The sequence below is a fragment of the Rhipicephalus sanguineus genome, chromosome 1 (assembly GCF_013339695.2).
Source record: "Rhipicephalus sanguineus isolate Rsan-2018 chromosome 1, BIME_Rsan_1.4, whole genome shotgun sequence".
Taxonomy (NCBI): domain Eukaryota; kingdom Metazoa; phylum Arthropoda; class Arachnida; order Ixodida; family Ixodidae; genus Rhipicephalus; species Rhipicephalus sanguineus.
In genome coordinates, this window is record NC_051176.1 from 88949328 (window position 1) to 88971198 (window position 21871).

The 21871-nt window shown below is 44.7% G+C and overlaps 1 protein-coding gene across 1 annotated transcript in view; it reads left to right on the forward strand.

The window, feature by feature from the left end:
• The window catches only part of LOC119393687 (cytochrome P450 4V2), a 174188-nt gene that overhangs the window by 44067 nt on the left and 108250 nt on the right, over nucleotides 1–21871 (forward strand). The window contains exons 8-10 of the mRNA XM_049415066.1: nucleotides 415–588; nucleotides 5746–5812; nucleotides 11350–11529. Coding sequence (XP_049271023.1) covers nucleotides 415–588; nucleotides 5746–5812; nucleotides 11350–11529 — 421 coding nt within the window. The remainder of the gene's footprint in view (nucleotides 1–414; nucleotides 589–5745; nucleotides 5813–11349; nucleotides 11530–21871) is intronic.

Here is a 21871-nt window from a genome sequence, read left to right on the forward strand (position 1 = left end):
TTAGAAACTTAATAACTAGACTACATGCGGAGCAGTTCTTTGCTGATAGAACCTTTGCTGTTTGTTGCGATATAGTGTAGAGTGAAGATAGTAATGTCAGGTAAAATTCGCGCAAATTCTCGAACGCGGTACACTGACGAGACTGTCTTGGAAAAGTCGATTAGGCTTAAAAGCTGTCGGTATACGATTGAATACGAAGCGGGTTGGAAAATAGAACCCCATGCTAGCTGCTTGTATATGTGCTAGTGTACACGAGGAAGCGAGTTCAGTTTGAGGGCCAGGCGATTTCTTTGCGAGATGAAACTTCCTACCAAAGACATTGTTGTGGTTTAGTTTTGTTCTAAAAAGAGCAAACAGTATCACACCACTGGTGGACTGGCTCGTAATATCGCTTGTTTGGAATAATTGCTACAGGGCAGCGACTCGAGTACGTGTGCGATCAGCTGGTGCATATATTTTCTCGGCCTTCATCCGGAAATACAAAGAAAGGTGCACGAAGAATTGGACACTGTTTTCAGAGACCGCGAAGACATGGAATGCACACAAGAAGACCTCAAACGCTTGCAGTACATGGAGTGCTGCGTGAAGGTAGGATGCAATTTCGCTTTTCATTCAGTCTCACAGTTGTAAAACATATCACACGCGTCGTGCGTGAAAGTGTTGCTTTCTGTTGCCTCTTTGGGCCGCCGTCGTAGCTTAAAGGTTAAGGCGTTGCGCTGTTAAGTTCTAGAACGCGGGTTCGATTCCCGGCCGCGGCGGCCATATTTCGACGAGGGCGTAATCCAAAACGCTCGTGCAGCTTAATTTTGGTGCACCTTAGCGAGCCGTGGGCGGTCACTAAGATTCTGGAGTCCATACAGCGTGCGTCATTATCATATCCTCTGGCGCATAAATAAAACCGCAAAATTATTTTTTGACCCCTTTTGGTCGTATCCGCAATAGAAGTGTGAAACAGTGAGTACCATTCGGGGCTAGTTGCTTTAAGTGCGTTGCGACGGCAACGCTTCTTGTTTCACACACGCGATTATTTATAGGGTTCTCAGATTTTTGTCACGGACAGGAAAGTGTGAAAGAAGCAAGAACGGAGTTAGCACACCGCATGCATCTTCGATCCATGCTGCAGCCTTTGTACGTCCTCTCTGAGAGCTTCTCGCTTGATCATTTAACGTTTCCCTTCTTCCTTGCACGTGGGTCCTTCAGCCACCCGTAATTCCTTGACTCCCTTGCCACTGTACAAGATAGCAAGCCGGTATATCCACTGGCTAACCCCAGTGCCTTTCCTTTTCCTCCTCCTTCTTAGCGCCGCCAATTACACCGGATTCCTCGACTCACCCCCACTGAGGGCTGTCCCCTATCTGTATGCGCACAGGCCCTCCCGTTCGAAGCCCCTTGGTTTCGAAGCGTTGCGTAAGATGGATGCAGACACTTAGAGCTGTCTTGCGAGACACGGATGACTAGATAAAGTAGCAACGGCTCGCATGCTTGGGACTCGATCTCACCGCAGCCAGCCAGCTGTTACGACCGCACCGCACCCACAGCCCAGAGGAAGGCGCGTTTTTCAAGAGAGAACAGGGGTTTATTTTCATAGTTACAAGAGAGAGCTTCGGATTTGAACAAACGTCTTCGGCTTATATAGCCCCGCGTCCGCTAACACAGATACACTCGGGAAGCGATGCAAGCAGCTCCCGCTAATCCAGGGTCTTGCCGTCTCAGTGCCCGTCCACCAGAAAGGGTGAAGGTGCCACACAATACACCTGGTGAGGCGCATGGTCGAGATCGATGTCCAGTGCGGCCACAACTGCACCACACAATGTCAACGTACGAGTACCACTCTTTGGGCGACCTGATCCCGAGAACTCCCGGCGTGGAGGATGTGGTTGTCGACTTCGGAGGAGATGGCGGCAGCCGTCTCGAGCACGTACAGACGTTTATGTCTGCGTTCGGGTGAAGACATGGCGTGGTTCGATGAGAACCTTTCCAGCAGCGCCATCGCACGATGGGGCTACTTCGCTCGCCCAATTACAGGTGTCACAGCAGCATAAGCACCTCCCACGAAAATGCGGGGTTCAGCGCCCCCGTCTATGCGCCGATCTCTGGGGAAAGCTTTTGGATTGACAGGTCCGTGCAGAATGGCGTCCGTCATGATGAATTCCAAGGCCAGACGAAACAGCGCTCAGCACTTGAGGGACAAAATTTGAATGTAGGCGCGTCGCGGCCGTATCTTTTCGTGAAAAGCGGCAAGTCATCTGACTTGCGCCAGGCCATCGCCTTTTGTGCATGGTGTTTGGTGCTTATATTTTTGTTTCGAGCGGTGCGCAAGAAAACCGCCATATCAACTTTTTCTTTGCCTGTGAGCATAAAACCCAGGGTCAGCCACTGCGGCGCTTCTTCTTGAGTAAGACTTTGATCTGGGCGAGTTGGTTCATAGCAATGGGAAGGCACAGCGCAACTGAGACAATGTACAACACTCAACACACACTTGCGCTGACTTACAACTTGATTTATTTTGCACCAAACTGCCTTATAAATGCGCTTAAACTTGACAAATGACACATCGGTATTCAAACAGAAATGGTTGCTTTTTTTGGTTTATCAACCAAGATATACTAACAACCTGAGTTCTGCTCTTTCCAAGAGCCAATTGACCAACATACCAATATAATAAAACGCAGAAATAAAGTAACAAAATGGTCGTTTTTTGGTTTATTAACGAAGATATACTAACAAACAAAAAAACGACAATTTCTGTTTGACTACCGATGTGTCATTTGTCAAGTTTAAGCGCATTTTATAAGGCAGTTTGGTGCAAAATAAATCCAGTTGTAAGTCAGTGCTCGTGTGTGTTGCGTGTTCTTGTCCATTGTCTCAGTTGCGCTGTGCCTTCCCATTGCTTCGTCTTGCAGACAGGCGAAATAGTTTATATATATATATATATATATATATATATATATATATATATATATATATATATATATATATATATATATATATATATATATATATATATATATATAAACACCCTATGCGTTACCTCACGCCGTGTTTCGGAGTGCAGGGAACAGCTCAGACGAGGATGTGGTTCAGGCCCCTCACTTTTTGGGAGCTGTAACAGAATGCCGGCTCGCCCAAAACACGATATGAGAAGAGTGAAAAATCAGGGCCGGTATTAAATGCGAAGCATTTCTTAGCGAACTCTAAGCACTTTGAGCGTTTCTATCTACGTATATATCAGCCACCTACGTCTGGGTGCTCTCGTGATTGCCTCCTTAGCTTGGTGTAGACGAAAATTGGCATGTGAGGGTAAAAGGGTTTGACGAATGTCAATGTCTGGTCATGACTTGAATAACGTGAAAATCGTGTCGCGTACGCCGTCAAACCCTTTCCTACAGACACGTGTGGCACATACCCGTATACTACGGACTGCGGTATGCGGGTACGCGCTACAGGTGAATAACAGTTTATATCTACCCAGGAACGGCGAGAACGGACATTGGTAATTTAAATGCGAGAGCGTTAAGAGAATCCGACTAACAGCAGCGTTGACCAATCGAATGCAAAGAATGAAAATCAGTATCCCAGCAGGAATCGAACCCAAGCATTCTACGTGGCAGTGAGGTATTCTACCACAGAGCCACGCCACGCCTTGAAACATGCTTTGGAAAAAGACCCTATGCAGGTGTAATGTCAGTGCAGCGTCAGTTGTGGTTGCAGTGCTGGCTGTCTAATTTTATAACCAAGCAATAAACATTACATATGTACTCCTATGATACAGGCGTCATGCCGGGTTAAGGTCAACTGTGGTTCCAGTGTTGGCTTCGCTTTCATAGAAGTCGAATAAACATTATATTTGTATTTCTTTGATTCAGGAAGCTATATTCAAGCGCTTCTCGACCCCGGAGGAATACGCTAACGAAAGTTGCGTATGATATTATCATCATCGCATCGTGAAGTGCACTTCGTTTCGATAATACTCACGTCTGTGCTCTAAAATGAGTGCTGACGTTACGTCAGACCACAAGTTACTCTTTAAACGCCAGTTTAGTCGACTTCCCTGGTAAGGCCACGATGTGCACACAACTACTGCGCTTACAAAAACACGTCTATCCACCTCTTAACGCTTGGCTGAAAGCCAAAAAATGCAGCATAGACAACGACTCGCTGACTGCTTCGTTTGAAACCGATTCCCACGCGGGGGATCTGACAAATTTTTTTGTATAACGATGCCTTTTCCGATGCCTTTTCATCCATTGACTAGAGTGACGGTCTGCCCGCGTTATCAATGGTATCAGCGGGCTGTGAGAGGTGGGTGATAAGACTAGTATAGAATAAAGCATAACGCATCGCTACAAAATACCTACCCATGTGTGAGTAGCAGAAGAGGAAGTTCTGTCAAAAGTCCGGTAAGGTTGAAAGTTGGGCGAGATGGTGACAGTTCACTTTAACGTGTGAAGCAGCGCACGGAGACAATGAATGATGAAATAAACATTTATTTCCCAGACTGTTCTGAGCCTGCAAGCTCTGGGTCACTCTAGGTGGGAGGGTCCCTTATTCAATGAACCCTCTGGCCGCAATCGCATCCCGGGATCTGGTGACAAGCTGTCGTTGGTCGTCTTAGTCCCGGGTGGAGATTCTGGTCTCACTCGTCTATAGCAAGCCCGTAGCGCCCGCGAACGTCAACGGAGACAACCGCAAAGAGAAGAAGCGATTCGACAGGATAACAGCTGCATTTGCATATAGTTTATTAAAAAACAAAACTGGGTTAATATGCATACACCAGGCTAACACGTGTAACAATGACTTTCACTGATACGGAGTTGCAACCGTTTTCGGTAATAATTGTTGGGGTTTCACGCCACAAAACCACTAAATGATTATGAGCGACGTCGTAGTGAAGGGTCCCGGAAATTTTTTGACGATCTGGTGTTTTTTAACGTGCGCCTACATCTAAGTACACGGGATTCTAGCATTTGGCCTCCATCGAAATGTGGCCTCCGCGGCCGGGATACGATCCCGCAATCTTCAGGTCAGTAGTGGAGCGTCATAACCACTAGACAACCGTGGCGGGTGACCGTTTTCGGTGATCTTCCAAAAATGAAACTTCACAATCGCCAAGTGCAACTGATGCTTGGCTGATTCAATTCTCTTTTCGTTTAGTGATGTGGAAAGGGTTAAAACTTTGTGCCAGTCCCAGTTGCGAATACAATTCATGCGGGAATCGGTACGATCTGTGGTAAAGTTCTGGCGCCACTATACCTGGCGATCCAGCACGTTCCAACCTAATTTCTTAACTATCGCGTTCGTATATTCGTACCGTCTTTTTTCTTTTACGTGGCTAATTGACATGTACGTAACTGAAATGGGTAGAATAATAATGATTGCTGGCGTTTTACATGCCAAAAACCATGACATGATCATGAGACACACCGTCGTGGGAGAAGTCCGATTAATTTTGACTACCTGGGGTTTTTTAATGTGCACTTAAGTCTAAGTACACGGGTGTTCTTTGCATTTCGCCCCCAACGGATGCGGCCGCCGAGGCCGGGAATCGAACACGCGGAAATGGATAGGATAATTAATAATAACTGCTGGGGCTTAACGTCCCAAAATCACGATATGATTATGAGAGACGCCGTAGTGGAGGGCTCCGGAAATTTCGATTACCTGGGGTTCTTCAACGTGCACAATCTAAGCACACGGGCCTCAAACATTTTAGCACGCGGGCCTCAAGCTTCTTGCTCTTTGCAGGAGACCTTGCGACTGTGTCCTCCATTCCCCTACATTGGAAAGATCCTTGACCAAGACTTGACAATCGGTAAGGAACGCACTGCTTATCGCGCGTTTTTAACTTCGAAGCGTATTTCATGAACATATATTTTCACGTTTTGTGTATGAATGAGCCCAACTATAGATTTCCCAAGTACCTGACGAGGGCTATGTATTTGGGGAAGGAAGATAATGGAATTCTGAAAGCCTATGCATCACTCCAAACGCCAGGAAAATGCGGCTGGCAGTGTACTTTCCGCTCTGCTTCAATTATCACACATTGACAGATGCAGTATTGATCCATCAAATGCCATCAAATACACGTAGACGTTATTAAGAGGACGCGGTTTCTAAGAACAAGTACTCGGATATATTGCCAGGGAACTTGTCGTTAAGGAAAACGATCAGTGAATTACTGTGTCTAAGAACGAAAGACAATGAAGAACTTCATGACTGGGTTTCATGACTTGGTTGAACCAAGAATTCTTTTATCCAATTTAGTACATATGGGTACAAGTTTTAGGAAGATAGTTTTAATATTAGGCGTTCGTGGAGTACCTTATCAAAGGCTTTCACAAAGACAAGGAATATGGAATTGGTTCGTTTGTTAATGTCAAGGTTAGCATGAAGGTCATCAACAAAAATGGCGAGCTGGGTTTTACAAGTGAGGCCCCTACAAAACCCATGTTGAGTGTGGTGAAAGAAGTTATGGGAGTGATGATGGTTGATAGGTTTTTTTTTGGCACAAGGGCCACTTTTGTCAAGTTACGGGAGTCGAGACAATTCATAAAGTAAGAGTATATGACGTGTTCCATGAATATTCAAGGTACGCTGGTCAAGGAGACCGGTCGGTAGTTCATTGGTGAGTTTCTGTTGCCGGATTTGAAGACAGGAACGACCTTTCCCACTTTCCAGTCATCTGGAATGATGCCTGTTTAAAGAAGTTACGAAAATAACAATACGAGATAAACCGAAGCAATGTGATGTATATTTTTCAACAGTTTCGCATTGATGCCGTCCAGTCCAGATGCTGATGTTAACTTCAATTTTTCGATGAAGGATGAAATACTGTCGGCAGAAAAACCGATTTCAGGCAAGGCAGGTATAATATGACGTGAAAACACAGGTGAGAGTGCGTGTGATTCGTTAGTAAATACAGATTAGAAAGCGTTACGGAAAGCATCTGCGTATTCTGCGTCTGAAAGAACCTCTCCAGATTCGTTAGTAAAAGCGTTGTGCCAACTACTACTTTAGGGTTAATTATCTGCCAAAACTTGCGGGGATCTTTAGTTAAGATATTAGGCAAATCGTTGTTAAAGAATTTGAAGTTGGCCTCAGGAATAGCTGTAAGATAAGTTTTTGCGGCCGCGTAATACTTATCCCAGTTGTGGGAGCCCCCTTTTAGTTTGGCAGTGTGGAATGTGAGTTATTTTCTTGTTAGCAAGTGGGTGCAAAGATTTATTAAACCATGGATTTTCTCTGTTAACACGGATAGTAATTTTAGGGATGAAGTTATTTATGAGCTCGGTTAGTTTCTGCTTAAAAATTAGCCAATTCCCCTGTAGAGAGCAATGGTAAAAATTAGACTCAAATGTCGGAGAAAATGCTGTAAGCTCATTATTTATTATATCATGGTTACCCTCATCGTATAAAGTTATTGTTTTCTTTTTTGTGTGACGGGCAACAGGGCTACCTGAAGCTGAAATTTGCATGAATATCATTGTGGTCGCTGATCTCACGGAGATAGTGAATCGAAGACAGGCTATCAGGACGAGCTGCCAGTGTTAAATCCAAAATGTTGGAGGAGTCGCATGGGACACGCGTTGGCTGAGTTACTAACTGTTTTAGGTTGTAATCAAGACAAACGTTAAGAAAATCCCTAGCTTCTGCTGGGTTAGCGGTTGCAGTGTTATCTTCCCAGTTACTACCAGGAAAAATTAAGATCGCCCAAAAGAACGATTTCGGCTTTAGGATACGTCACGGTGAGCTGGTTTAGAATATTGTTAAGTGCGCGAGAAAAGTTAGGATGTGGGCGCCTATAGCAAACACCCAATAATACAGATTACGGTAATGCTTGAATTAATACCCATAAAATGTCTAAACCTGTGTCAATGTTAATTACAGAAAATGGTAATTGATTAGTGACTGCAATGAGGACACCACCGCCACGAGCGCTTCTGCGGTCTTTCTGATAAACATTGAATTTCGGTATATTGGTGAGCACTTCTGCGTCGGTAACGTCATTCGTTAGCCAAGTTTCTGTTAGCATGAGGAGACCGCTGTTTGATGACTTGCAAGATGACACAGGTGATCGCGTTAAAATTGGTGGCTACTGTTTGACGTTGACATGATTGTTATTGAATTTCTCGCGCTGTTTTTGAGGCTTTATTGAACGAGTAGCGCTTCGAGCCGATGTGCAGTGTTTCATGGCGTAAAGAAAATGCAGCGAACTTCTCTCTTGCAAACTCGACTAACTGCCTTCTGGCATTTTGAACACGACGTGAGAAATCCTCTCCTATGCTGCGTGGCGTTCCTTTCAGCTTACGTCCGTTTGAAAGGTTATCGTGTTTTGCCTTGAAGAATGGAGATTTTGCAATTATTGGTCTACGTCTGCCGACTGTGTGGCGGCCCAAGCGATGCACACGACCAATTTATTAGGGGTAATATATATAACTAAGTGGTGATGGTAATGGCGAATGATTGTTTGCTCGGATTGAGCGTATAATTTTCAGAGGAATTAGTGTCTGGTATGCCATAAAAATTTAATTATTACGTCGTGACCTGTTCTCTGCGTCATTGAAACTCGCCTCAAGATCATCTGTTTTGCGCGCTGCATGAACGGTGTTATTTTTAATTAGATCAAGTTCGGCTTTTAGGGTTAGCAGAGCTTTGTAACGTTTTTCCATATCAGCCACTCGCTTAGCTAGGTCAGATAGGGCTTGTTCTATGACCTGCGGAAAGCTTTTGCAGTTCAGCGACAATAGGATCAGGGCCGCGTTTGACTCGATGTCTCCGCATATAAGAAGTAATAACAATGTCACAGCACTGGCACACTCGACAACAGTCGTACAGCAGCAGCGTGCGATCGGTAGCTGCAGCAAGAAGTAATTACTGCCCTTCTTTGTGAAGAGGGGTGGCGGAACACCTACCTGCATAGCGAAGAGCAGCGGGTTAGGTGGTGAAGAAACGAAGCACTCACCCAGCCCATTAAGTATCTGCCGCACGAAAGAAAAGTTGTTCATGCTCTTGCTTGTTAAGGGGGCGAAAGCCTTAAATGCCTCATCAAACGCGCAATTTGACCATCGGTGTCGGCGTCTCGCGTCTACGGCGTCGACGTCTCCCAGCGTCGGGGACGAGTGATGCAAAAAATCATCATCACGTCACAGATCGCCAAAATATGTGCCGTCATCATGACTTAAATACATAATAGAGCGGAACAAAACAAGGACAAAGAAAGAAGCACACAGGACTATATTATGTATTTAAGTCAAGCTATATTATGCTGTATAGTAAAGCTATATTATGCTAGTCAAGCTGGTATGCTTTAAGTCAAGCTATATTATGTATTAAAGTCAAGCTATATTGTGTATTTAAGTCAAGACCAACTAGCCCAAATTTCAGCTTTAACTGTCATCATGACGTCGCGAATTTTGGCGTGACGTCACGTCAGGTGCCGTGGCGTCACATGATGTTGTCATGACATGACATCGTAGCTTGGTCAAAAGTGGGCCGTGCAAAACCAGGTGAGGTGCCTCCGATCCTGAAGGCAATGCAAAACCGTGCTAGGTGCGCAAAGCTTTCGGAAGGTGGCGGGGAATGATCAATACATCGACTGAGAAGAAGAAGAAGAAGAAGAAGAAGAAGAAGAAGAAGAAGAAGAAGAAGAAGAAGAAGATGGCTTTCACCTTCGAGTCGTCTAAAGTGTATGCATAAGGGACCCTGTGAATTTCTAAAATCACTGCTCCCTTGCGTGCCGTGAACAATGAACGCAGCAGGGTCATGCCTCGCCAGCAAATTTAAGTTACAGGCTTGTGATTAGCGTCTGTTCACTCTGCATGCTGTTACTTGCCTGCATTCTTGACGTCTCGATATTAATTACACTTAGTGCAGATCGATACATATTCCAGGTTTAGACAGTGCGCAGAAATATTTGCGTGATTGGATGTCTGCTCCAAAAAACCCAGGGTCCGAATTCGCAAAACTTTTCGTGCATAAGAGCTCTTTGCCATCGACATGGCACTTTCATCAACGGCATGCCCAGGATGGGCTGTCGTTTTCTCTCGAGAACAAATAAAGCGTAAGAGGTTTTTGTGAATACGGGGCCTGTTTGCAATGGAAGTGATATCGTATCTATGTATCAGCACATTGTAAGTTCTGTGTTCTTTAATTTTTTATTTGACTGACCCACCGTGGAAACTTTGCGGCTAAGATGTCGCCATCTTGGTAAGAAGCGCACAACTTTACAAAAGAACACGAAATACGACACGAAAGACACAAGCGCTTTCGCCTTCGAGTCGTCTTAAGTGAATGCATATGGGACCTTGTGAGTTTTTCACATCACTGCGCTTGTGTCTTTCGTGCCGTCTCCTGACCAAGATAGATCCATACCAACTAGCCCGATATAATTGTTTATTAAGATGTCGCGCAGCTAAGCTCGACGACGCATGTTCGATTCCCGCCCACGGTGGTCGCATTTCGATGTACTTAACACCCGTGGACTTATGGATTTAGGTGCGTGTTTAATAACCCCCTGTCGTCAAAATTAATCAGGAGCGCCCCCCCCCCCCTCTTCCCACTCTGGTGTGTTTCGTAATCGTGTCGTGGTTTTGGCTCGTGAAACCGCAGAATTTGATAAATTACATAGACTCGTTGACGCTCAATTACGGAAAGTACAGAACGTGCTTTTTGGAGCTGCCCTTCTTTTGCATACTGTTTGTCAAAGCACGTTTGCGAAAAGTGCTTCTTTGCCGACGAGCTATCATATCACCTCGTGTTGCCACCTTTTAATCGTAGGATAACTTATACATTGTGATGAAGACAGCCGCACAATAGTTTCCAGCACTCTTGATACCTTCCTAATAAGTCGGATAAACCTCGCGTCGGAAATATGTCTGCAAAATAATCGCTTTCCTTGGATTCATTGTTTGACCTTCATCAGGTAGTATTACAAAGAAACGAGTCCCTCGAACCATTCCCATGACAAGAGTGCCGTTGCGTAAAAATTAAATGTCGCGAATAAATTTTTTCTCATGGTGGCAGATGCATGCTTGGTAGTATTAACAAAAGCATTTTTTTTGAAGAACGAAAGCCGCCTTTTCAACATTGTAAACTTCACAAACGTCACATTCGTAAACGTTCTTCTATTGAATTTATTGTATCGCGGTAGCAAAATGTTTTTTTTTTCGGTATTTTCTGTCACAAATGAAGTCATAATGTCGAATGTTCCGCTGAACACCATACGTATTCCCGTCCTCAGTTCAATATAACCGTCCTGAGTCAAATTTAGCGTGTTAACGGTTTGAGGTGTTACTTGTGAAACTGTCCTGTACTAAATTAGTGACCGCATTATAATTTTGTTTGTTTCAGAGGGGCGCACCTTGCCGAAAGGAGTCGCCTGTTTTATCATCATGTACAGCCTGCACCGAAATCCGAACGAGTTTGAGAAGCCAGACGAGTACATACCGGAGAGGTTCATGTCGGAAGAGAACAGTCACCGCCACCCCTTCAGCTTCATTCCCTTCTCTGCGGGGCCAAAGAATTGCATAGGTGAGTCATAAGTATTCATGTTAGAGCACTGCACGGGCCGTAATTCTGGGCCCGAGCCCGGCCCGGACCCGGCACTCGTTGAAGTTTACCCGCCTGAACCCGAGCCAGTGACTCAAACTGAGACCCGGGCCCGGCCCGAACACGAGAAAAATTTTACCTCGTAACAGTTGACTGGACATAGTCGTAACGATGGACGGTTATTCGGCAGCGGCATACTGTGCCTATTTTTTCTCCAAATACAATGGGTATCATCAAGAGCGTTCGGCAGGATATATTGTAGCAAGAAAAATAATTTGCAGCATGAGTTCAGTGTCAACAAGGAGCGCAATAAGAACATGGGAGACAGAGAACAGAACGCTGTCTTTACTCTGTTTTAGATGCGAAGCATCTCTTGCTCGGGGGTATGTCCCGCGGCGTCGGCCTGGTAGTCCGCACTCACACTACGCATGCACAACTCTCCTCCTTCCCTCTCTCCAACAGCTGCGCGTTACTCTCTCCACTTCTCTCCCAGCACCTGCTTGCGCTTCTCCTGCGTTCTCGCTTCTACTCTAGCGGTGCATGCGCTACTCTCCTCCTCTAGTCTCCTCTCCTTCAAGTGTGAATATAAAGCGGGTAGAGCGCTGCGCGGGTTGTCCAGCGCTTGCTTTGGTTGACTCCTCTGAAATGCGGGCTCGACATGCCGAAATTCTCTCCTGCGCAACGCCGCGATGAGCGCCAGCGCATGCGCGTCCCCTCCCCCTCTCTCTCCTCTCCTACGCTGCCCCCTCTCACGCGCCTATCGACCGCGTTCCCCGCTCGCCCTGTGAGAATTAACGGCCAGGCTAGAGGGAAGGCACGACGCGCGTAGTGTTCCTCTTCGCGTTCCACGACGCGAGGTCAGTAGCATGCCGAACAAACGCCAACGGAACGCGATCGTGCAAGTGCTCCGGCTTCGCATTGCCTCGTGGTTTCCTTTAGCGGGAGATGGTGTAATTTTTTTATTGCAGCCTCTATTGAAATTTAAAGCATGCTCTACCAACAAACCCAATCGTGAACTCTGCTGGATGTGTAGCACCTGTCTTCAGCATAGTAGCACGTTGCCAGAGCAAGAAAAATAGAGGAAAAAAACAAATTTATTACGTTTGTTGTAAATAAGCTAACCAAGATAAAAATTATAACGAACTCTGTGCACCACGTGTACATTCCGAAATACACGTGAACACCCGAAAGGAAGAAAAAAAAAACTATTTGTCATAGCATTCTTTCCATATATCACACCCCTCCTAGTATATACAGTCTATAAGTTTCTTGTGGTGTAGTTTACCGTTCATTTTTTCACATGTTACTGTGCGAAAAGTCAAATTATCAAGAGATTCCAGCTGTAAGCCCGCCATGCGCTGTTGGACCATAAATCCTCCCACGCTAAAGTTTCTTGCACTGCTTGCGCACAAAATCTGCCTTGTGAATTGTGAAGGCGTCGGCGGTCGTTTTTTCTCATACATCCACCACTGGAGGAAATTTCGGACGTCTGCGGACTTCTGCAGAATGAACACAGCTGTCCAGCTCGTCTCTTCGTTTCTCATGTTCCTGAACGTCGTGCCACTCTTCAATATAACCTAAAAAGCTCCTCTTTGAGGGCTAGTTTCAGCAGTGTATGTTATGCACGGTTTGTACTGTGCCCTCTTCTTTTTTTTTCATATTATAACTGTGTATGCCTTAAGTGCTAATGATGTTGCACCGGTAGGAGGTTGCGATTGGACTACGCGGGTAGGACTGGTAGGTGGTGGATGAAGTGATTTCGATCTATTTTCTGGGTTCATTCCAGAGGGCCCTGCGTGGCACCCTGCTACCTACGCCGGTGCTTTAATAAAGTTCATTTCTCTCTCTCTCTCTCCAGTTTGGTAATAAAGGCACGAATAAGCTTCTCGATGCTTACTCATTGGATGCATATGGTTCGAGGTAAAGGGACACCCTCCAGCACAGAATTCATAACTGTCTTTTTTTCAAGCCAGATATTTCGTCAAATAAATATACTTTGCCCCACACCTTGTTTAATGGGCCTATGCGATTCCTGCACATTCCAACGCCGTTGCGGCAGTATCATGTCGTTCTCGTACCATATAGCGGAAAAAGACGAAAGCTCAGACGTTAACGATGTGGGCACACAAAGTAGGCTGTGCATGTCCATGTCGCGTCACATGACCACCGGGAGTCGTGACGGAGCCACAGAAAAAGAATGTCTCTTTATAGTGATTCTATGTTACGAGACTCCGCGCAGACCTTTCGTTTTAGCGGACTGCTGGAACGTTAAAGAACATTGCCCCACTTTGGAGCTCTGTGTTTGTTCTTCCGATGATAAGTTAGAGATATAAATTTGTTATATTACATTTATTACTGCGATTAAAAATAACATTTGGGATATAAAATAATAGCGAATGCAAATAATAAAGCACAGAATAGTGAGATGTTAACTATATAAGCGCCTGGTCTATTTACTTTTAACTCGCCCGTTTAAGATAAATCAAGTAGCCCAATATGCAGGAAACAAAAGAAGTACAGTACTTGCCCTTCATAAATCTTCTCCAAGTAGCTTGCTTTGATTCCGAAAAAAGTTTTTTTCGGGATAAAATATGTGGAACATATACAGGGTGTTTTTTTAGACTTTTTTAAAAGTTTTTTTATAAAAATGCTATGACAACCAGGCCACTGTCATCTTCGCAAACGAACTCTGCGCCGAAGCGGAAAGACTTTGCCGCTCCTAAAATTACATTTAAATCAGTAATTAACAAAGTTATCTTATTAACATCTTAAATTATTACCTTGAGGGCCGTTGTTTATGTGGAACAGTTGCAGGATGCGACAATTTATGACATGCCCATTTTAAAACAATCGCAAGAAACGCACGTAATTTGAAACAATAATCAGGCGATACCGAAACTGAGTGCACCGGGCGCACAGGAAACCGTCAGCCATGTTACGTGAGACCGGAAGCTCAAGTGATGATTTTTTTTAAAAAAAGGCGCGTCACAGCAGAGCATGGAGAGGAAAAAGGGCAAGCCGTCTCAAATGCTCAAATAGACCTGTTATTCTTTGCGTTGGGTGTAGTGCTTATCCGTTCACTTGTTTAACTCGAAAGAAGTGCAAAAAACTCGTTCGCTTGTCTGTGAGATAGTGCCGCAGCTTAAGCTATGCACTAAAAGAAAAAGTGGAAAAGGTGGAACGAGCGCCTCGTCCTGCCTGTCTCACTTTTTTTGCCCCGTTGTTCGTGCTTCATTCGACCAGGTATGCATCACCAACTGGCCAAAACTTCTCTTTTAAGGCAAGGCATTTCTATCCGCCGTAATGAACGCAATGAACAGGCACTGCGGTCGCGCGCGCGCGGCGTGTGTTGACGTATTGCAGCCCGAACCGGCGGCCGCTAGACACAACCGAAAATTGCTGAAAAAACATGTTTCTTGTCCTTTTCTTCAAATCTCTTTGTTGTATTTGTCATGTTTAGACGTTAAACTCTCTTTCATTATCAAATGTATATCGATCTTGTTCTGCTACAAAACATCGCCCGCAAGATTATCGTTCCGTATCCATTTAGCATGCCCGGCCCGGGTTTTCGGGTAGGCCCGAGCCCGCGCTGCGCTCTAATTTATGTCTATGCTTTTATTTTAACACCCTGTCGATTGGCCGTTCAAATCATAATCATCACGCTATACGCGGGCGCACTGCTGCATTTTTTTTTGTTTCGGTGCTCCACCCATAGGTGCAATGTGTAGGGGCTAATTTTGTAGTAAGCCGCCGCGCTACCACAGTGGTTATGGAGCTCGGCATGTTGACCCGAAAGACGAGGGTTCTATCCCAGCCACGGCGGTCTCACTTCAATGGAGGCGAAATGCTAAAGTGCACTGTGCGATGTCAGGGCACTTTAAAAAAGACCAAGTGGTCGAAATTATCCGGAGCCCTCCACTACGGCGTTTCTTCACAGCCTAAAGTCGCTTTGGGGCGTTAAACGCCATAAATAAAACCAAACCAATTTCGTCAAACACCAGGATGGGAGGGTAATGAACTAGCAGATCTAAGGAAAATTTGCAATATAACGCAACTGATCTCACTTGTCATTGTCAATGCCAATAGCGTAACGGTGATTGACGACTCCGTCAGCGTTTCGAAAACGCGCCGAGTGTCCCAACTGGAGGTGGACAAATGCGCCCGTTTTTTTTAATCACATGCTTATCATTGATTGGTTGGGATTTTTAAATGGTACCTTCATTGATTTTTCTTTTCGGGTTTGTTGCTTTTACTTTTAGATTCTGAACTTGTACTGTTGCACTTGTTGTCGTTGTCTTTACATTTATTACGGCTCTTATTTAATTCCAGCTGAACACCTTTGTATACATATTTGTCTTTCGTTCATGCATGTTAGTGTTCTTATCGTATCAGTCGTTTTTTCCAACTTCGGTATGTAACATGCCCCTCCTCTTTGGAATGTTGCAACCAGGAGGACAAAACTAATTAACTTCGGTAATAGCTCTTCCGCGCATTATTTTTTTCACAAAGGCTCCCGTACATACTGTTGAACGAAGTTCATCGCTGTAATTGGTCGAAAGAGCAACCTTGGCGGTATGACAAAACTAATTTACAGCAACTATTAACGGACACAGAAATGAAAGCAACAAACGCACGATGAAGCAGTACAGCAGAGTATTATGAATCAATATAGTTAAATTTAAGGCACTTCTGAGCATAACTATGTGATATGGAACAATCGTCGTAGCTTGTATTTTTTGGTATTGAAGAGAACGCTTAGGTATGCTCGACTGTGACGCAAAATATATTTTGTGAAAAGGGGATAGGAAAGAGAAGAAAGTGAAGCAACAATTCTTCTCTTTTCTACCGCCTTTTTGACGAAATATATTTTCCACCACAATCGAGCATTCCTGAGCAATCTAAGCATCGAATCGCCCAAAAGGAAGTTCTTCTTGAATGAACAGAACGATACATAGTGTTCAAAGTAAGGATTAATATTAAAACAAAATGTTTCCAGTGGTAACGAGCTCCATTCATTACGTACGAACGTAGGAACGTACGAAATACATTCGTTTATCTTAATAGTGACCAAATTGCTATCCTTAGTCATTACATGAAATTATACGAGCAACAGATCCTTATCGCTACATTTGTGATGTCGGCCACAGCCGATATTGTGTCTCCTTAGAGCAACATGATTAAACAAACAGTGCACCATACCATGTCGACTGTGCGCTCGCTGTGTAGCTCTGTCAACGACCCAAGACAAACGGAAGCTGAAGAGCACCAAGAAAGGCTACATGAAGCTGCTTAATGTCCCAAAGCACTGACACCTAGGTCTTGTGTGTGCGCCAATACAGATAGTTCCTAGTTTTTTTAGGAGCTTGCTCCTTATGCTTGCGCCTTGTCCGTTGTCGGCGTGTACACTAGTTCTCATTGGTCCCGCCATAAGCGTAGCTGCGCTCTCTCCGGTGATTTCAAGAATGCTCACTAGATGGCGCGCCGCCGTTCAAGGCGGCTCACACTACGCTCAGCGCATGCGCTAGTTAGATCAGTGACTGCTAGAGGGCTGCGCCTCTCGTCTGGCGCTCGCGCTTAGCGTGCTTCCTTTGTCTTCGCTGGGAGCTCACTCAGTGAACAAAGGGCCACGCCTCTCGTTTTGCGCTTGCGTTTGGCGCGCTTCGTTTCCCTTCGCCGTGAGCTCACTCAGTGAACACTCTTCGCTGCCGCTCCGCAGCATGAACACCCCAGCCAAGGCAGCAGCACGGCGGGCTCGCAACGCAGCAGCACTCGGGCTCGCCGCCAAGACCCTGCGGTGAGAGCCCGGGAGGCCGAAGCGAAGAGGGCTAATGTATATATAACAACTTTGTCACGTCTGTATATGATGGTAGAGGAATGTGTACGGAGGATTCGCGGGTTACCCGATCTCCGAGCAAGCTCCTCTAACATGATTCACTTCGTGGATATGGCGGTGATTTTTTGTTTTTAATTTTTCAGTCTGCATTGAGTGTTCTTAAATACTGTCAATGCGCGTTCCACATTTTTGCGCATAATTTCTCTTTGTTCCCGTTTTTATTGACCAGCTATATATCCTCCAATAATTTGAATTGGTAACTGCGTTTTTTACAGTTGCATTATTTACTTTTTTATTAGGACAAGCTGATTCTTCCTGCTTTTCGTGCACCCGTATGTTATGCCGGGTTCTTTCAGGGTTTAGTAATAATGAGTAATGAGGATGGTGATGTTGAACCTAATTTGATGTACAAGAGTGTTATTTCATTTCACCGCTGCATATCTCTAAATGTCGTAACGACTGCTTTCGTCTCTTTCAGGTCAGAAGTTCGTTATGATGGAGATCAAGATTGTACTCGCGAAGATCTTGTCCAAGTTTACTGTAGAATCTACGTGCCCGATAGAAGAGCTGCAGATGACGTTTGATATTGTTCTCAAAGCCAAAGGAGGACTGCCTGTGCTGTTCCGCAAACGCAAGCAGTCATGAATAAAACAGTCGCATCATTTTTACAAAATTCAAGGTATGCAAATGATAAAAAAACAACAACCTACTAGATGCAGTTAGTAGGCTCGGGAGCTTTCCTATTAGGTTAAGCCTTTGTCTGCACGCTGCTTAATCAGCTCCTTCCAACGCTGACAAATCGCACCGTGAGCTGGGCAGTAGAAAAGGAAACTCGAAGTAATTCAAGTAGCGATTGTGCCAGTGCTAAGGACAAAACATCTATATGTTATAGTGTAAGGCTATACAGCAAAAGCGACCCGCGGTCAAAATTTTCAGACATTTTAAACAAGCGCTTAATTCTCACGTGGCTGTACATATTAGCTTTGAACGTGACGCCTTATCTGATTAAATGCGGCGCATTTCTTAGCGAACCAAAGGCACTTTGAGCGTATCTATCTATCTATCTATCTATCTATCTATCTATCTATCTATCTATCTATCTATCTATCTATCTATCTATCTATCTATCTATCTATCTATCTATCTATCTATCTATCTATCTATCTATCTATCTATCTATCTATCTATCTATCTAATTAGTTGCAAGCCCTAAGCAAATCAGTCGGGTTTAATTTGTTTACTTGTACAAAATTACGTACAGTGCTCATGGATTCAAAGGCGACATCAAATTTTTTAGTATAACGACTGGTATGCGCAACTGCTTGAGATAATCACACCGTATCACGACTAATCTGGTCTCTACATATAATGTTGCTCCGGTCTACGCGTTCGAGTCGAAATTACACCGATATGACCTGAACTGAAGACGGTGGAGACGAAAGTATGTGCGTTAATTGGTCCTAAATTGTCCCGTTTCAATCCGGGAGTACTGTACACCGTCTTCTAGAATTGCCCTTGCAAGAAGTTTTAGCCGTGTGCACTTACCTTCAAGACAAGCGTAATTCTAAAAACAAGGTAAAAGCTGAGCGATAACCGACAAATTAGGACACGGGCACATAAATCTCATGACACATACTTGGGGATGCGGATTGCCAGCTGTTTTACAGCGAAAGCTTTTATGAGTTAATTTCACCGGCCGTTTTTGGCGCCGTAGTTGTCCGCCGCCGCCGCCGCCTCTGCCGCTGCCGCTGCCGCCGCCGCCGGTGTCCGTAACCAGTATCGCTCGAAATAAGAAAAAAAAACGAAATAAGAAAAAAATTCCAGGATGGAACGAGGTTCGAACCTGGGCCCTCTGCGTGGGAGCCCAGTATTCAACCTCTGAGCCATGCCGGTGCTTAAAACTGCTTTGCAAAAAGGTCCTATACAGGCTTCATGTCGGGAAGGAACCACATTAGCATATGCAATATAGCGTGGTAGAAGCGTAAAATAAGCACCAAGCGTCGCACAACGCTAATACTGTAAACAGGCGTCACACAATGCGAATTGCGCAACGAGTAGGTTGTTAAATGCTTCCAACCCATTACAAAGGGATCTGCCATAATTCTTCATCGTCATCGGGCACAGCATCAACAAAGTGCGCATAGTGCCTTACAGGCATTTAGCAGGTACCACGGCTCTCCGTAGAATGGCGAAAAATTGCACAGTGCCTGCTGCCCTACTTCTCAAAAATTACAATGATTTAAAGCGTAGTGATGCGCGTCCGGAAAGATTTTGTGCAGGAACGCCGGGCATGGGTAGGTGCCCGTCTGAAGTCGTCTGTACGTGACTTCTTGTGCTAATCGCGCGCACCGAAGGACTAAAATAAAGTTGTTCATCCATCCATCCATCCAAAGCGTAGTGAGTTCCTCGCAAGTGCACTTGTATTGGTTGCCAAGGAAGTCCATAAGCGCATGATCCATTTCCTCGGGGTCTCAGTCAAGTTCCTCGCCCCCCCCCCCGTCTCTCTCCCACGTCAACGTATGTTATACAGCATGACGGGAGAGGGAAATAGCGACCGGGCGTCACCCAATGCAAATTACATACCTGGTGGGCCGTTTAAAGCTTCCAACCCATTACAAAGGGATGAGCCATAATTCTTCATCGTGATCAGTCGTCGCGTCTACAAAGTGCACATAATTCCTTACAGACGTGTAGCTGGTGGCTGGCTTCTCCGCAGAATGACGAATAATGGCTTAGTAGGTGCTTCCCAACTTCACAAAAATTGTGATTTATGGCGTAGTGGGTACCTTTCTAGTGTACTTGTATTGTAGCCCCAAGAGAGCTTACAACGGGCTCTAGAAACGCCGCTCTTCAAGCTTTCGCTGTGACTGTGCTGCGGTTTCAGCGCAGGCCTGGCGTTTTTTTCATTTATTAATTGCGATATTTGTAATTGACTTTCGGCGTTGTCTCAAATGTCAAAGCAAAAAAATATCCAGATTTATTTGTATGTTTTTTTTTATTTTTACGAAAACTGCAATAGCACGAAAGCCATAATTTAGTTGGTACAGCGCTTGCTTCCGATTAAATAGGGAGAGTCATGTCTGGAAGAAATAGAAAAAACAAAACAAAATGGTGTAAAAATAAAATAGCTAGAATACGACGGCTTAATCACGTAACCACAATTATTATGCAGTCATATACTAATCAAAGCATGCAATGCACTACGCTTTGTGAGTTTTCATAATTTTCGAGTAGAACGTATGAAGGCGATGAAAACGGTAAACTTACCTTAAATTTAGCAGAGGCTGTGATGTACAGAGCCAGTAAATCCAGAGGAACTTAATCACAACTTAAGACGACCACACTTATCCGTACAGCTTTTCAGAAATGTAGATGCGAGGAAAACTTGCACGCAAGCTTAGGCGTCCATTTTTCCGCACCAAAAGTTAACGATTGTCAAACCAACGGCCTCTCTACAAGAACACACTTGCCTCTGCATCCACAATTGCACCACATGCAGCGAAGTAAATTCCTCAGGTCTGCGTTGAATCAGTGCAAAATCAAAGCAGTCGCTGAACACGAAATAAGAGCAAGGGAGATCACGAGTGACGAACACGAGCCGCGCATGCTGCTCCGGTCAGCAAAGAAGCAACAGCGGCGCGGATGGATACTGCCTCGATCATGATGCAGCACTAAGGTGTCCGTAAGATCACCAATTTACACAGTAGTCGCTGCAGTAAATTTTGCGAAGCTTATTGGCAAACAAAGTTTCAACTCTTTATAATTATTAATGCGATATTAACACTTACAAATTAAACTTTTTGTGTGCTATTTTCTTTATCGGAACCGTAGATGGGCCTACGCGCCTTATAGTCGTCTGTGTTCCTGCGTGCAGTGGAAGTTTCCAGTATGCATTCGCCGAATTGTTCACCCCTCAGGCCGGAATCGCTCGTTCCCGCTTGTGTCCGCCGCGTGCAAGCAGCACCGCGTTTAACTAGTCACGCGGGTTTCGGGACAATAGGGCTCGCTCTATCCCCGCTGGCTGCCGAGAGGGACAGGTGCATGACCTTCGAGGGAGGCGTTCGTGCAATCTGCAATTCGCTGCTTCACGTACGCTGGCTGCCACGACGTGTTCGATCCGGATATTTATCTTACTTCTCATGCTTTAATAATAATAATAATAATAATAATAATAATAATAATAATAATAATAATAATAATAATAATAATAATAATAATCAATCAATCAATCATTTATTTAACGTGCCCAGGAACAACCGTAAGGTCTTTGTGCTGGCGCACGCAAAAAAAAACAATAAAAATAAAAAATACAATACAGACAGTTTTCAGAAATAAAAAGAGCAAAAACACGTAAAGAGAAATGAACACAAAAGGGGAGGAGTAAAATAAGACAACACGAGAAATATTGACGGGGAATAAAAAATTAGATTGTATATATACAACTATGTGGAAAGACTGAGAAGGGAAGACTTTGTACATTGTGCCACACTA